The following is a 16,406-nucleotide window of genomic DNA, read 5'->3' as shown; positions in this document are numbered from 1 at the left end:
ACCATCAACAATATCTATGGCAAAGCTAACCAGCTCAAGGTCACAACAGAACACTGATCACCCTACTTAGCGGATGGAGAGGGACCCACAGCATGCAGAAGGATTGTTTATAGTGTTTGTATGGGGAGAGATCCACAAACTTGACAGCATGCAGACGTGGGCTGCACAGAGCAGTGAGGAACAGACTGTGTGTGTGTGTGTGTGTGTGTGTGTGTGTGTGTGTGTGTGTGTGTGTGTGTGTGTGTGTGTGTGTGTGTGTGTGTGTGTGTGTGTGTGTGTGTGTGTTTGGGGAATCGGCTATGTGATTCTCCTGGGAAAGCAGAGATCCACTAAGGGTAGAGCTCAGATGAGTATGTGTGTGAGAGATAGAAAGAGAGAAAGGGGGAGAGAGCGATCAATAGACAGAAAGAGAGGGATTGAGAGACAAAAAGAGAGGGATTGAGAGACAAAAAGGAAGGTGAGAGAGAAGGGGGGATCAAGACAGGACAAACAGTGCAGCAGTGCTTCCAGCAGCGCTGCTAAGTGCTAGAGTGTGGGGGAGGAGAGAAGAACAGGAAGTGAAGGAGAAAGAGAGGGAGGGAGTGGGGTTATTGCAGCTATTTATAAACCTGAGAGGCTTATGGAATAGAACACACACACACGAGAGAGAGCGGCTTCATATACCGTATGTTGAATATAATTTGGGCATTGGGAACACATGGCTTCGAATAGCATCAGTGAGCCTAAACATTAATGTAGGCACAAATATAGGCCTTAGGTAATGCTCCCTCTCCTATGGTAGGCTACCTGAAAAAGTCAAAAGTATTTGCCACATATCAGATTCTAAATTTTTTGCATATTTGTGATACTGAATGTTATCAGATCTTCAACCAAAACCTAATATTAGATAAAAGAGTACAAATAACAAAAAATATAATTATTTAATTTATTTAATTAACAAAGTTGTGCGACACCCAATTCCAATGTGTGAAAATGTTATTGCCCCATTACACTCAATAACTGGTTGTGCCACCTTCAGCTGCAATGACTGCAACCAAATGCTTCCTGTAGATGTTGATCAGGTTCTCACTGTGGAGGAATTTTAGGTCACTCTTGCATAGAGAACTGCTTTAACTCAGTGACGTGTGTGAGTTTTCAAGCATGAACTGCTCACTTCAAGTAATGCCACATCTCCTCTATTGGGATTAGGTCTGGATTTTGACTAGGCCATTCCAAAACTTCAAATTTGTTGCTTTTTAACCATTTTCACATAGAGTTGATTGTGTATTTTGGATCATTGTCTTGCTGTATGACCAGCTGCACTTCAGCTTCAGCTCACATACGGATGGCCTGACATTCTCCTGTAGAATTCTCTGACCCAACGCAGAATTCATGGTTCCTTCTATTAAGGTAAGACGTCCAGGTCCTGAGGCAGCAAAGCATCCACAAAACATCACACTACTACCACCACCATGCCTGACTGTTAGTCAGTGCTTACTTCGTAAATTGGGACGTGCTGGAACAAAAAGTTGGCCAGAGAAGGGGGTGACCAGGGGTACTCTGCAGTTCCAGAATCCACAAAAAAAAAATCCCTTTATAATAAAGCATTGCATGCATTATCTTGGCTTTTGCATACAGGCATAGATCAGTAGAGTAAGAGGCGTTTGTAGAAGTTGCACCCAAGGGGAACATTTTTTGTAGCCTAGAGTTCAAGAAAAGGTGGCCTTTTTATACGCATTTCATGCAATTCTATATCATTTTAGATGACTGAAGACTTTTGCAGATTATATTTTAATAGCTCACAAATGATCAAAATGACAGGCTACTTTGACACTGTCGTGGAAAATGCTTTATTAGGTGAGAGAGACTGTTATTTCTTCAAACATTCAATACTTATTATCGATTAAGAATTGCAATAATAAAGCTAGTCAATGACCACCCCATCGGTGGAATGCAAGCTGTAGGTTTTATCACCAAACCATCACAAATCAATTGCTAGCGCCAAGCCCCAGATGCCCAACTCAGTCACACTCACACAGATGAAAGCTATTCGATGAATAAACAATATAACATAATCTTGTATTTTTTCTACCATTACTGACAAACTGAGATCAATAAAAACGACCTTGTCTTCAATCCATCAATAGCCTAGACTTACTGCAGGTGTGTGGAGACACATTGTACAATATGAAATTCTAGTCCTAAAAAAAGCATTCCATTGTCACTGACTCACCCAGTGATGCTCAGCTCACTCACCGGCGATGGCCAATGCGCTCATGCCAAAATAGTATTTAGTTATACTTGGTAAAACAACGCTGTTCGCTCAATAGCCCTATTTGGAAGTTGATAACTTGGTAGCCAACAGACAGATTAGTCTTCTCTTTTTAAATAAACATTTTGTGCTGTGCGACACAGGCGCGTTTCTCTCACTCATCACAGCAATGGCCACGCGTTGGTCTATGTTACGCAAATCATAAATCCCGTCTGGCCAAGCATGAATCAATTATCAGGCACATTTTCACATTACGTTTTGAAGGGGGCAACCAGGAGAATTATGGAGTGAACTTGAATTAGCCAAACGCTGATCGCTTTTGATATAATTTTTACATTACAAACAGTTAAATGTACTTTTCATGGCACAAGAGGTACTGGATCCAGGCAAATATGTCCCGGAATGAAACAGTCCAAAACTGAGAGACGAGTCAAAAGTATAACCTTTTGGACGTAATGGCTCCCATAATGCCAGATATCAGATATATGCCACACCTCCTTGAATCAGCTTTTCTTTTGTCGGAAGAGAAAATATGCACACGTCTTAAAAAACTATTTACAATTTTATCAAATGTATTGCACAACTTCATTTGTTTTATCACTTTACACATTTGGTATCTACCCCTGTAAACGCCTGATGACGTGAGTATAGGCAAGTTGCTTAATACAAACGCATTTTCTCCCACATTCCCTTTCACCACCTCTCCTTGATTACATTTGTCCTTTTTTGAAAGGAGCTGGTAGAGGAAGCAGGAGTTGAGTAAATCACAGTCCATAGACGTTGTAGTCCGGTGTCTCATTGTGACACGGCTCAGAACACCATCCATAGACGTTATCGTCCGGTGTCTCATTGTGACACACTCAGAACACCATCCATAGACGTTATCGTCCGGTGTCTCATTGTGACACGGCTCAGAACATCATCCATAGACGCACAGCCTGTATCCGCAACTCCCCACAATTCTCAACCAACGCGATTCCGGTAAGAGAGTATTCATTTGAATATTTTGATATGGAGAAATTCCTTGAGCTGCAATGAGAATGAATAAGCCAACAGTTCAATGTTCTAGAACACTGCGGTGCATACACATTCTGAACCAATGTTTAACCACATGAAAAGCCATTTTCACATTTGTAGACCCTGGTTTGATGCTGGAGATATAGGCTGAAGTGTCAATTGCCAGTTAGTACAAACGGAGGCGTGTCTGACAAGTGCATTTTAATTTAACACTTCCCAGGATGTTTTAACAGCTTGTTTAAACACAGGATTGTGTTAGAATGTCATGGAACATTAATCACCTCAAGTCAATAGTATATTCCAAAGTTGAAAGGTTTATTCATCACCTTGCCACCCTGGAAGTCACCCTCAGTTTCATCAGCAGGCTGTGCTAATGGAGGGCCTTCCGAGTGAGTTGGTAGGGGAGAGGTTTGGTATTCACCAATGGATTGCAGCCCAATAAATCTCTTCTCATGAAGTGTGCACGTCACTCCCAGTAATGGATTCAACAGAAACGGTGGAAAGCCTCACACCGAACCAATGCTTTTAAATCCATGAGCTGGTGTGCAAGAGTACACAAATGTGGATAAGTGGTTTGCAACATTCTGAATGGATAACCAATTGATTTGACTGGCAAGAGTATATACAAAACATGTGCCCAGTTCTACACACTTGGACTGAAATAGGGCTTCAATTGCATAGTCCACGCATTCTCTCCTTCTCAAAATCCACTGGAGGAGGTGGTCAGAGGAGCGGGACATGTTTTCATGCAATTGTTTAAGTGACGAGGGAGCAATTGAGCTTTCCCGGGTCTCCTCAACTCCATTGAGGAGGACCAAGGTCCCTTCAGACCGCATCCAATGACATAAAATGTAGACATTAAGGACAGGGGAAGCAAAGTTTGAGAAGCTAGTCACACTGACTCATCCCACGTGAATGGTAATTAAGGCGATGCCACTATAGTAATATTACAGTCCTGTTAGATGGGAGGGACAGCTGTACTTTTTCTACATGAAAGAATGAGCTGGAGGTAAATAAAATATATTTTATTTTGTAAAACTTCACACAAAGAAATATTCATAGAACAATAAGTCTACCTCTAAAACATTTTTGAATTCACCATTTTCTAATGATTCTGACAAGAACTCTGCCCCAAAAGGATTGGAATGTCAATGAGCATCATCGTCCACGTAGGGGGTTTGTTGCAGTGTGGGTTCTAACAATCATGGCATGGTTGGCGTGTTTGAATGAAGAACGGAAGTAGTCAGGGCTGAAGACAGGGAAGAGTCTTTCATTGGTTGGCACGTGTTGGTACGTGTAGAGGTGATCACCGAGATGAATGTCGTAGAATGACACAAGTCGCTTCCGCCCATCAAAGTACACACCCACATGTGCCTGTAACGTGTAATGAAGCTCATGAATAAAAAGTTAAAGTAGATGATTTTGCCCATTTGACTTGAAAGTAAAGATAAGCAAAACCACCACATCAATAATGTCAAATATCTAGACTTGACAAAAGGCTAACTACAAAGACATGCATGAAGCCAACTAAAATGAACTACTTCGCCAGGTCAAATATCCCGGTGAGATTTCACCCCCTATTGGCAACGAGACGTTTAAAGGAAAGTTACTTATTTTATTTCTTAAAACACCCATCATAGAAAATGTACTAGACTAGAGGGCCCTTTGTGCGCCGTATTCAACTACATACCTTTCTCATTTGTGTTACGATGGCCATAGGGTTGGTGGCAGGGGTGGGCCAAAGCCTCCCCTCACGGTGTACCAGGACCCAGAACCCATTCCCAGGGGTGAGACCCACCCCTTGAGAAGTCATGGAGGACTCAGTTGCCACACCTATAAACCACACATCAGATCCATTTCCAACCCAGTCCTCCACCTCAACCTCCCAGTATGCTCGATGGCTGCTGAACCCCTGAGTGGCGAGGACACACGGCACCTGGGTGAAGCGGTGGGTCGACATAGGGAACGTCCTAGCAATCTTGCTCCGGTCCACCCGAATCTCACAACCATGGGACCCCCTTCTGAACAGGAGCGATGGGTGGGCTGTGCTGGGGTCAGGAGTCACCTCAACTGAGGAGGAGAAGGGATAGGTAGGGGTAGAGGAAAACTACAATCAAATGTTGAATTCATTTTTCAAAGTTGAGCATATAGGGATAGCAACACCAGGCACTAAATACACTGCTCAAAAAATAAAGGGAACACTTAAACACAATGTAACTCCAATGTGACAGACGGGACAGTCTGGAGACGCCGTGGAGAATGTTCTGCTGCCTGCAACATCCTCCAGCATGACCGGTTTGGCGGTGGGTCAGTCATGGTGTGGGGTGGCATTTCTTTGGGGGGGGGGGGGGGGGGCGACACACGCACAGCCCTCCATGTGCTCGCCAGAGGTAGCCGGACTGCCAATTAGGTACCGAGATGAGATCCTCAGACCCCTTGTGAGACCGTATGCTGGCGCGGTTGGCCCTGGGTTCCTCCTAATGCAAGACAATGGACTGGCCCGCCCGTTCCCCAGACCTGAAGCCAATTGAGCACATCATGTCTCGCTCCCTCCACCATCATCACGTTGCACCACAGACTGTCCAGGAGTTGGCAGATGCTTTAGTTCAGGTCTGGGAGGAGATCCTGCAGGAGACCATCCGCCACCTCATCAGGAGCATGCCCAGGCATTGTAGGGAGGTCATACAGGCACGTACTACTGAGCCTCATTTTGACTGGTTTTAAGGACATTACAGCAAAGTTAGTTTTCCACTTTAATTTTGAGTGCGACTCCAAATCCAGACCTCCATGGGTTGATACATTTGATTTCCATTGATAATTTGTGTGACTGGTGTCAGCACATTCAACTATGTAAAGAAAAAAGTATTTAATAAGAATATTTCATTCATTCAGCTCTAGGGTGTGTTATTTTAGTGTTCCCTTTATTTTTTGAGCAGTGTATAAGACACAACATGGAGGCAGACTCAGGACTACACATTAGCTCACCTGTGAACTCTTTAACCAAGGTAATCTCTGAGGGATAAACAGAAGGTAACAATTAGAAAACGCAATTGCAAATGTTTAATGTTGCACATCTGGCCCATACTCATGTTGTCAGACTATGAATGCTTATCTAGAACCAGAGGTGTATCCTACTAATCAGGTTTGAGGAGTTGTGAGGTGGCTTAGGTCAGGTCTGAGTGCAACCCGGGATAACCAGTCAGGTAAATGTTTAAGGCAACAAATCCTTCAGAACCAACCTGCTCCCGGGCAGGCTAACTACTCTGATTTAAGTGTCAGAGTTGAGGACCAGTGAATGAAGTCTGATTTCCCCCCCCCCCCCCCCATTGCAAAGATATCATAGTCTCCTTCAACTGAGGAAGAATCAAAAATGTGTTAATCAAATCTTCATTAAAATACCTCATTTAGTAATGACCAAATGCATTTTAAACTTTTGTACGACTCAATATAATTACATCAATAGGTGTGGGGAAAGCGGTCCTCATGCCTTCAGAATAGCCTCAATTCATTGGGGCATGAAATCGACAAAAAGTCAATAACCATCCCAATGGTTCCCACAGTTCTCAAGTTGGCTGGATGTCCTTTGGGTGGTGGACTATTATTGATACACATTCCGGTGCATGTAGCACCTACCATACCCCATTCGAAGGCACTTAAATATTTTGTCTTGTCCATTCATTCTGAACAGCACACAAGCCATGTTTCAATTGTCATCTACACTGACTGAAGGGATTGTAACAAGTGACATCAATAAGAGGTCATTCCTTTCACTTGGTCAGTATCAAGGAATGAGCAGGTGTTCTTAATGTTTAGGATTCTGTGTATAATCTGACTATGGCTGTGTTCACACAGACCTGAGCCAGCACTGCCATTTCTAGTGAAGTATCCCATCTTGGGTAGTTTGGCCATGTTTTGCATGAAATGCTCCGCAAGGTTCCCAAGTAGATCTGTGGGGATGTTAACGCTGCATGGTCCTCTGATGCCATCTGGAGGAGCAGGAGGGAGAGAGGGAAGATTCTAAAAGGAGAGAACGAGAATGAATGGAGTTAAACAAATGCATCATACACGCATGTTGATCCCCCTACAACGATGACCGAGTTGGATGCAAGACGTGTGGATAATCTACAGCGTATTAGATTGGTGTAAGCATTGGCTGGAAGAAGTTTCCAGAAGTTTCCACCATAGTTGCATCCATGACGGGGACTGTAAGACAGACTATATTTCTGAAGAATCTAAAGCATGATTCCTCACAGGGTAAATTGATTGAGCTACAAAAAACATTTAGTCATTTATGATATAAAGGGATTTGCAGATCAGTCAATCAACTCTCAAGTTAGCTGCAAAGTCAAACACGCCCAATAACTCACATTAAGAAGCTCAAAGGAGTCTGAGGAGCCAATCACTCGCTCCAATGCAAAAACTCTGCTCATCAGAGCTGTAATGTCTTCTTCAAGCACACAATTCCAATGGGAAGCTGTCCTCTCCAGCTCGTCCACTCTCCTCGAGGCCTCAGTGTTGTAGCGATCGTAGAGCATACTCACCTTGCTGACCAGGGCTACGTGGAAGGCATTCACAAACTCGATTTGCCTCGCTGCTTTATTCTACAAGTAGATGAAACAGAAGTGAGGATTCATGAGATTTGATACCTCCTGGAAATTGCAGATAGAAATGCAATAAATAGCACAGACGCAACTTCTTGATAAATTTGACAGACATTTTCTGTTCTACATGATACATTTCTGAACGTTCTGCAGCATTCCACCCCACCGCCGAAGAGGTCAAAGAGCGGTCTTCAAGCCATGGTAATTTTCAGTAGCAGAACAATGTAAGACCCATGGGAAGTTGGAATGAATTACTTTCGAATTCTATGGCAAAAGATTGCAAAATTACAACAGCGTAACATAGCCAATTCAAATGAAGTCACCTCACAGAGTAGGACTGAAGAGTTTAATTTCTCTGCCTCAATCCGAGTGGCCTTCAGCTTCTCCTTGACCACTGTCTTGGCTTTAACCAGCTGAGCCTGAAGTTAAGACCATAGGTGTTAGCATTCGTGCTGGAACAAAAAGCTGCACATGGTGCCCAATAATTATTTTTAATGCACCAAATGAAAGAAAACCCAATGAAGAGAGCCAAAACAGGGTGTGACAACTACCCAAACTAGTCCAATAGGAAACAATGTTCTGTTACAAATTTGTTATAGTGTGTCATACGGAATACAGCTCAGAACCAGGGATAAAGCAAAATATAACACAACGGAAAACAAAAACAAGCATTTATTGGACAAGTTCAGGTAGTCCCTCCTGGTTTAAGTCAGTTTGCTTCCATTTGGTGACTAATGAATACAACCCTAGATTGATGAACAGTTGCTCCAAAACTCATTCTTACCTTTTGAACCAAGAACTCTACCCGCATAGTCACAACCAGGTGGGCCGGCGCCTGGTGAGAGTCACACGCCACACACAACATGGTCTTGTCAAAGCAGCAGTAAAGCTCCAGGAGCCTGTTGTGGGTTGGACACATCCTTTCCTCCAGGTTAGCTAGCGGTCTGACTAGCTGGTGCCTGGAAAACCGGGCATTGTGGACCCTTGCATGCTCCAGGCAGTACGACGACACACACACCAGGCAGGTCTTGACGGCCTTGGACATCCTGTCTCCGATGCATATGTCACAGGAGACCTCTCCCGGAGCCAGAGTCGACGACTGGTCGACGACCTCGTCCCCTCCACTTGCCCCCTTGAAGCTTTCCACAAGGTCTCTCATGACCATGTTGACCTGGATGTTGGGGGCTGGTGTGAAGCTAGTCTTGCACAGAGCACAGATCGCAGTGTCTCTCGTGTTCCAATAGGCCTCGAGACAAGGCTTGCAAAAGGTGTGTCCACACGGGATTGTGGCTGGGTCAATGAAAACACCAAGACAGATGGAGCACAGGAACTGGTCCTCTGACATTGACAAGGCCATCTCTTCAAGCTGTGGGCAAAGGGTTAGAAAACATTGCAATCCCTTTGAGTTTCAAATTAATTAGTCTGTAATTTCATAGTGGCACAGACACACAATTACATAAAGTGACTAGCCTGTAAAAAATTAAAATTAAATATTAACATTATGGTCAAAAGTCACATTTGAGAACCCCAAAATCTTTTAATAATATTTGAGCACAGAGTAAAAATAGATCCCTCAAATAATGTGGGTTGTGTACAAGCTTAGAAATGGCAAAATGACAATGTGGAAAAATACAAATAAATAGTCTCCATTGGACACAAAAATACTTGGCTAGCCTTAAATCATGCTTAAGTCACTCAGCTGAGCATATAACAAAAGCTTCAACTCATGAATGGAAGCCTGCATGTGTAGCGTGCTGGAACATGCACTCCAAAAACAGTCTAAACCATCAGATATGCCAAGGTTTGACTATTTATTTAACTAGGCAAGTCAGTTAAGAACAAATTTAACAAGGTTAACTGCCTGTTTAGGGGCAGAACGACAGATTTGTACCTTGTCAGCTCAGGGATTTGAACAACGTTCCGGTTACTAGTCCAACTCTAACCATTATGCTACCCTGCTGCCCCTATAGGCCATACAAAGACTAGTCAAAACCTTACAGAAAGCTAACAGAAACCATTACTAGTGCGCAACTTGGGCAGGAGCTCACCGGAAAAGTACTAGCACCTCAAATGTTCTACTGCTCGAGCTCCTGTTCCTACACTAAGTATTGTGTAGCTCCTGGACCTAAACAGTTTGAGCACCCAAATTGAGTACAGGCATTTATTTCAGTCCAAGTCAAGCACTGATCGTTAAATTGAAGACATGAATAATAAACAATTAATCCATAACTGCCCAAAGCAATACATTTTATCAGAGTCACTGACACAATAGAGTTGATGTGCACATGCACACAGCCTCAAAACAGGAGAAAGCGAATAAACAGGTTGGCAAGAATTTCTGAACTCCAGATAATCAGCATCAGCATGGTATTGGCCATCTAGCAGCTTTTAAGCCACTGGTCAGCCATATTGGTACTCTAGTAGGAGCAGTACTTCAATTAAAATGTTACGGACAAATTCATTTATTTTTAAGTTTTGTGTTGTAGTAGGGAGAGTAACAGTCGTCTCAAAATGTCCTTTTTTTACACATGTTAATATGTTTAGCTCACATAATAATGGAAAGTCTAAAAGAATAAACATGACAAAAATAGGAACAAATTCATTTCTATAGCTTCCAAATATTTTACAGTGGTGAATGAATACCAATATGGAGGTGTGATGGCTTAAACACAGCACCCCCTGTTAGTCATCTAGTGTATATACACTATCGTTAAAGTTTATGGTCACTTAGAAATATCCTTGTTTTGAAAGAACCATATTTTTGGTACATTAAAATAACAAATTGATCAGAATTACCATGTAGACACTGATAATGTTGTAAATTACTATTGTAGCTGGAAACAGCTGATTTCTCACATGGAATAGCCTTAATTTCTCAGAACAAGAATAAACTGACAAGTTTCAGAATTAAGTTGTGTGTTTCTGGCCATTTGAGCCTGTAAACGAACCCACAAATGCTGATGCTCCAGATACCAACGTCTAAAGAAGGCCAATTGTATTGCTTCTTTAATGAGCACAGTTTTCAGCTGTGCTAACATAGTTGCAAAAGGGTTCTAATGATCAATTAGCCTTTTAAATGTATAAACTTGGATTAGCTCACAACGTGCCCTTGGAACACAGGAGTGAAGGTTGCTGATAATGGGCCTCTAGATATTCCATAATGTTTTATTTAAAGCCATTTCCAGCTATAATAGTAATTTACAATTTTAACAATGTCTACACTGTTTCTAATAAGTTTGATGTGATTTTATTGGACAAAAATATGCTTTTCTTTAAATAAACATGTATTCTGCTACGTTCCTTTCACATTCCCACAAATGTCAAAGTGTTTCCTTTCAAATGGTATCAAGAATATGTATATCCTTGCTTCAGAGCCTGAGCTACAGGCAGTTAGATTTGGGTATGTAATTTTAAGTGAAAATTGAAAGGGGCTAATTCTTAAGAGGTTAAACACACGGACATTTCTAAGTGACCCCAAACTTTTGAATGGTAGTGTATATATTTTATTGGCAACCATTGATTTTTATATCTTTAAACGATTGTTGCAATAAATGGTTAAACTGTTCCAAAAATAAGTGTAATCAACCTTGCAAGCATAGCATTGTAGGCCAAACTGTAGGCTACAGATTCACTCATCGTGCTGCTCTCATAACAAAGTGAATTTACCACACACACGTGAACAGCCCGCCAATTAATTAGTACCAATAGGAAACGTGTCGCTCATCCTGATCTCCAACATGCTTTCACCAACAAAAGGAAATTCTCTTGACAACTGCATTTTCAGTAGTTAAATGCAGCAACAAAAACATGAAACCCATATATATTTTTAAGACTAAGTTGTTCACAAGCATGATAGCTGTACCTCATGTTTTACACAACTTCTTGGCCATTAGCAAAATCTTTATACTCTCTTTGGATAATTCATTCCAATGGTTTAAAAGTTAACAGCAGGTATTTTGCATATAAGTTTAAGTATTTTGATATGTTCACAAATCTACAAAACAGACGTTTTACATCCTGGCACAAAATGCAACTTCTTGGCCATGTAGTAAGAAGCATGCGAATGTATCCAACTGGTATGTGAGACTTCACAAATGGTAAATTCCCACCTCCCACTTAGTTCCGAACACAACATTTATCTAAAAGGCCTTAAGAATTCCACATGGGGATGGTACAGCATAGTTGACATTTGACAAACTTTCCTGTTAGTCTTGTCAAAAGTATTCTTTTGAAACTCACCTTTCTGTGTATGCAGCGCAACAACCAAACAGAAAAAAATCTATTGAGTTTCAGGTTGCATTTTGTACTGTAAGCTCCTCCCTCTTTCATGAAGCAATCAATCAGTGGAAGTGCCATTATGATTCCCATACCCACATCTTTGCTCAACAACTATTGGTTTAACTCTGCAGTACACAGATTGAAAACATTGTAATGCTTTTGGTACTTTGAAGACAACTGGGAACTCAGTTAAAAACTAGGTGAAAACATGACTTCTGTGATTTTCAGATCAGAAAGTCGGATCTTGAGAAAGAGGCCAGGGTTCCCAACTTGTAATTCCAAATTGGATGACCATTCAAAACTATTTTTCCCAGTTGGAGATTTTTCCCCGTTTATTTCAGAGTTGTCTGGAACCCACTGAAATTGACTGAATTTGACTGAATTATTTTTCTAACTCCGATGAACTTGTTCTATGCAAACATGAAAGCAGGGACTCGCTCCTGCTGGTTCAGTCTCTACAACATCCGCAGAGTACAACCATACCTCACAGAGGAAGCGGCGCAGGTCGTAATCCAGGCACTTGTCCTGTCCCGTCTGGACTACTGCAACTCACTATTGGCCGGGCTCCCCGCTTGTGCCATCAAACCCCTGCAACTTATCCAGAACACTGCAGCCGCTTGATTTTCAACCTTCCCAAGTTCTCTCATGTCACCTCGCTCCTCCGCACACTCCACTGGCTTCCAGTCTATGGTTGCATCCACTACAAGACCATGGTGCTTACCTACAGTGCAGCAAGAGGAACTGCCCCTCTCTACCTTCAGGCCATGCTCAAACCCTATACCTCAACCCGAGCACTCCGTTCTGCCACCTCAGCTCTCTTGGCCCTCCCATCCCTACGGGAGGGCAGCTCTCGCTCAGCCCAGTCCAAGCTCTTCTTTGTCCTGGCACCGCAATGGTGGTCCTGAAGCTGTCCTTAATCCAATCATTTAACATTTGTTTTAATCCTTTATTTAGCATGTACCACCCTTATCTTGCCACAGAGTCTAACGTTTCACTGGTTTATTTTCCTCATAACCACTGCACCACCATGTTCATGAACTAAAAAAAATTAAGTTCATTTTAGCTTTGGTAACCCCTATGCTAATTCCTCGTGACCCCTCCACCCTTTTGTCCGTTCTAGGAATCTATTTCAGAATAAGACATAACATGTAAAAAAATTTCAGAATAAAATGACAAAATGTCTCATGATATTAAAGTTGCCAGGAGTGTTTGTGTCATGCCCTGACCTTAGAGATATTTTTTATGTCTCTATTTTGGTTTGGTCAGGGCGTGAGTTGAGGTGGGCATTCTATGTTTTGTGTTCTATGTTTTCTGTGTTTGGCCGGGTGTGGTTCACAATCAGAGGCAGCTGTCTATCGTTGTCTCTGATTGAGAACCATACTTAGTTAGCCTTTTCCCACCTGTGTTTTGTGGGTAGTCATTTTCTGTTTTGTGTGTTTGCACTAGATAGAACTGTTTTGTTTTTCCGCTTTGTTATTTTTTGTTTGTGTTCAGTTTGATTAAAAATCATGAAAACATACCACACTGCACCTTGGTCCTCTTCTTCAAACAGCTGTGACAGTTTGGCCAGAATTTAAATTTGTTACCTCTTTAGAATCCATCCCCCTGGCATTTCACCTAGATTCTTGAACGCAAAATACTTTTTCCCGTGGCAAATTTAGCCAATTTCTCATAAGGAATTTGCGACATTTGATCCCTGGCATCTATTAAAAAGTTATGTAAAACGTGGTTTCCTACATCTTCATTCACATAGAAACTGTAATCTCTATGAACCATTATCGATCGAACCTAAGCCATACACCACTGTGTGTAAGTTTCTTGTCCCACTACTTTCAGAAGGATTTGTTGCTGCTCTTTTGAAAAAGAGGCAAACGCTTTACATGGCAACATTTCCTCCGAATGCAGCAGGGTCCATTCCCACTCAAACTTCCAATGCCCAACGGCCCCACATCTAAAACAGGGATCTCTCCCCATATGCTTTGATGTCTTTCTCTACATTTCTTTGTCTTACCTTGGCCATTGAAACTATAGTTAGTGACAGTAGCTGGGACTTTCGTCCCTCACACAGATCTCGCAGGGAAATACCCCGACTAGGGACCTATCCTACACGGAACCTAAACCATATATTTACGACCGGTCTGTCGTGTCTTTACTATCATTAAATTGAAGACTTAGTTTTTATCAAAGATTCTCTGTAATTAGTATTACGCGATCAAACTGATTAACTTTTTATGGCTGCAGGGGCAGTATTGAGTAGCTTGGATGAAAAGGTGCCCATATCAAACAGCCTGCTCCTCAGTCATAGTTGCTAATATTTGCATATTATTAGTTTTGGATAGAAAACACTCTGAAGTTTCTAAAACTGTTTGAATGATGTCTGTGAGTATAACAGAACTCATATTGGCAGGCAAAATCCTGAGTTGAAATCAAAACAGGAAGTCAGAAATCTGAGCTTGTGATATGAATGATGATGTTGCACTACCTATGGGTTCCACTAGATGTCAACCATCAATAGAAATTATAATGAGGCTTCTATGTTGTTGTGGGAGTGAATGAGAGCAGAATATATCAGCCGTCCATCAAGCAGCCATTTTGTGATCTCACTTTTTCCTCATGGTAGTCACTTGCATTCCATTGCTCATGAATACAACAAAGAAGAAAGAATACTCCGGTTAGAACTTTATTGAAGCTATATGTTAAAAACATCCTAATGATTGATTCTGTACTTAGTTTGAAATGTTTCTTCGACCGGTAATATAACTTTTTGAAGTTTTTTCCGATATAACGCTGACCAGAATTAGCGTTTGGATATGTATACCAAACGCTCTAACAAAAGAAGGAATTTGGACATAAATAACGGACATTTTCGAACAAAACAAAAATGTATTGTGGATCTGGGATTCCTGGAGTGCTTTCTGATGTAGATCATCAAAGGTAAGGGAATATTTATCATGAAATTTCTTGTTTATGTTGATGCCATGTTTGCGGCTGTGGTGTTTTTGAATTGAGCGCCGTCTCAGATTATTGCATGCATTTCTTTTTCCGTAAGTTAAAAATACATCTGACACAGCAGTTGCATTAAGGAGAGGTATATCTATAATTCCATGTGTATAACTATATTATCATCTACATTTATGATGAGTATTTTGTTGAATGATGTGGCTATGCAAAATCACTTGATGTTTTTGGAACTAATGAATTTAACGCGCCAATGTAAACTCAGATTTTTTTTGACATAAATATTAACTTTATCAAACAAAACATGCATGTATTGTGTAACATAAAGTCCTATGAGTGTCATCTGGTGAATATAATTCAAGGTTAGTGATTCATTTTATCTTTATTCCTGGTTTTTGTGAAGGCTATGTTTTGCTGGAAAATGGCTGTGCTTATTGTGGTTTGGTGGAGACCTAACAATCATTTGTAGTGCTTTCGCTGAAAAGCCTATTTGAAGTCAGACACTTTGATGGGATTAACAACGAAAATAGATTTAAAATTATATAAGACATGTATGTTTTAGGAATTGTAATTATGAGATTTCTGTGGTTTGAATTTTGGCGCCTTCTATTTTCACTGGTAGTTGTCATATCGATCCTGGTATCGGGATTGCAGCCATAACAGGTTAATCATGTAACTAATTAACTAGGAAGTCAGGGCACCAAGGAAAATATTTAGATTACAAAGTTATAATTTCCCAATATACCCTTTCAGATATTTTCATATCTGATCAATAGTCTTCTGATTAATGAATTATTTACTTTACCTCACATTAGTCTCATTCCAAACGTCGTAAATTGTTGGTTATCTGCACGAACCCAGTCTTCACTATGAGTCATCCATACATCAATTGTCTTAAATAATTAATATTTACTAAGTAATTTGCAGAAATGCATAAACAAACAAAGTAAATGTGGTTACAAGATATGATAGGAGAATGTGCCCTAGTGGGCTAAACCGGCGTGGTGGCTTGTTAGACAAAAGGGAAGTGGGGTTCGACTAAGAAATCACTACAGAGTTAATAATTATAACAGTTGAAATGCTAATCCTTTGCACATGAACGCTCACTCATTCGGAAACAATTGCAATCAATATATATATTTACGCTCAGTGTGTCATCTTGATTGCTGTTGAAAAGTTTGTTTCTTTTGTAGAATTGTCTGTCTCTCTGTCGTAGTTATAGTGATTAGTTCAGAGCGACATTCATTCATGTTGTTGTAGAATGGATGTTTTCAGCGGTTGTCGTTCTTCGCGTTCAATGA

General features: G+C 41.2%; 1 protein-coding gene across 2 annotated transcripts; it reads right to left on the bottom strand.

Moving 5' to 3' along the window:
* Positions 1–4,277: 4,277 nt before the first annotated feature.
* Positions 4,278–12,256, bottom strand: LOC110531534 (E3 ubiquitin-protein ligase TRIM58). 2 transcript variants are annotated; one of them, XM_036989181.1, is made up of 8 exons: positions 12,109–12,256; positions 8,654–9,235; positions 8,193–8,288; positions 7,810–7,869; positions 7,123–7,285; positions 6,254–6,280; positions 4,959–5,338; positions 4,278–4,642 (listed from the first exon to the last, which is right to left on the bottom strand). In XM_036989181.1, the coding sequence occupies exons 1-8, from the start codon at positions 12,235–12,237 to the stop codon at positions 4,427–4,429; spliced, it is 1,653 nt and encodes a 550-aa protein (XP_036845076.1). In that variant the 5' UTR covers positions 12,238–12,256; the 3' UTR covers positions 4,278–4,426. The 2 variants fall into 2 exon arrangements, with proteins under 2 accessions (XP_036845076.1, XP_036845075.1); XM_036989180.1 differs by having other exon boundaries at positions 7,636–7,869; positions 12,109–12,255.
* Between the last annotated feature and the right edge of the window lie 4,150 nt (positions 12,257–16,406).

This window comes from Oncorhynchus mykiss, chromosome 9, assembly GCF_013265735.2.
Source record: "Oncorhynchus mykiss isolate Arlee chromosome 9, USDA_OmykA_1.1, whole genome shotgun sequence".
Taxonomy (NCBI): Eukaryota; Metazoa; Chordata; class Actinopteri; order Salmoniformes; family Salmonidae; genus Oncorhynchus; species Oncorhynchus mykiss.
Note: the sequence above shows the minus strand (reverse complement) of the source record. Positions and strands in the feature narration are given on the sequence as shown.

What these genes read in the sequence shown, in the direction of transcription:
- LOC110531534 (XM_036989180.1), bottom strand. Translation starts at nt 12,237, where the DNA reads ATGGGAATCATAATGGCACTTCCACTGATTGATTGCTTCATGAAAGAG. An exon ending in TGCGCTGCATACACAGAAAG is followed by an intron (nt 9,236 to 12,108) that starts GTGAGTTTCAAA and finishes CTTTGCCCACAG; the next exon opens with CTTGAAGAGATGGCCTTGTC. An exon ending in CTTGGTTAAAGAGTTCACAG is followed by an intron (nt 5,339 to 6,253) that starts GTGAGCTAATGT and finishes TCTCCTCCTCAG; the next exon opens with TTGAGGTGACTCCTGACCCC.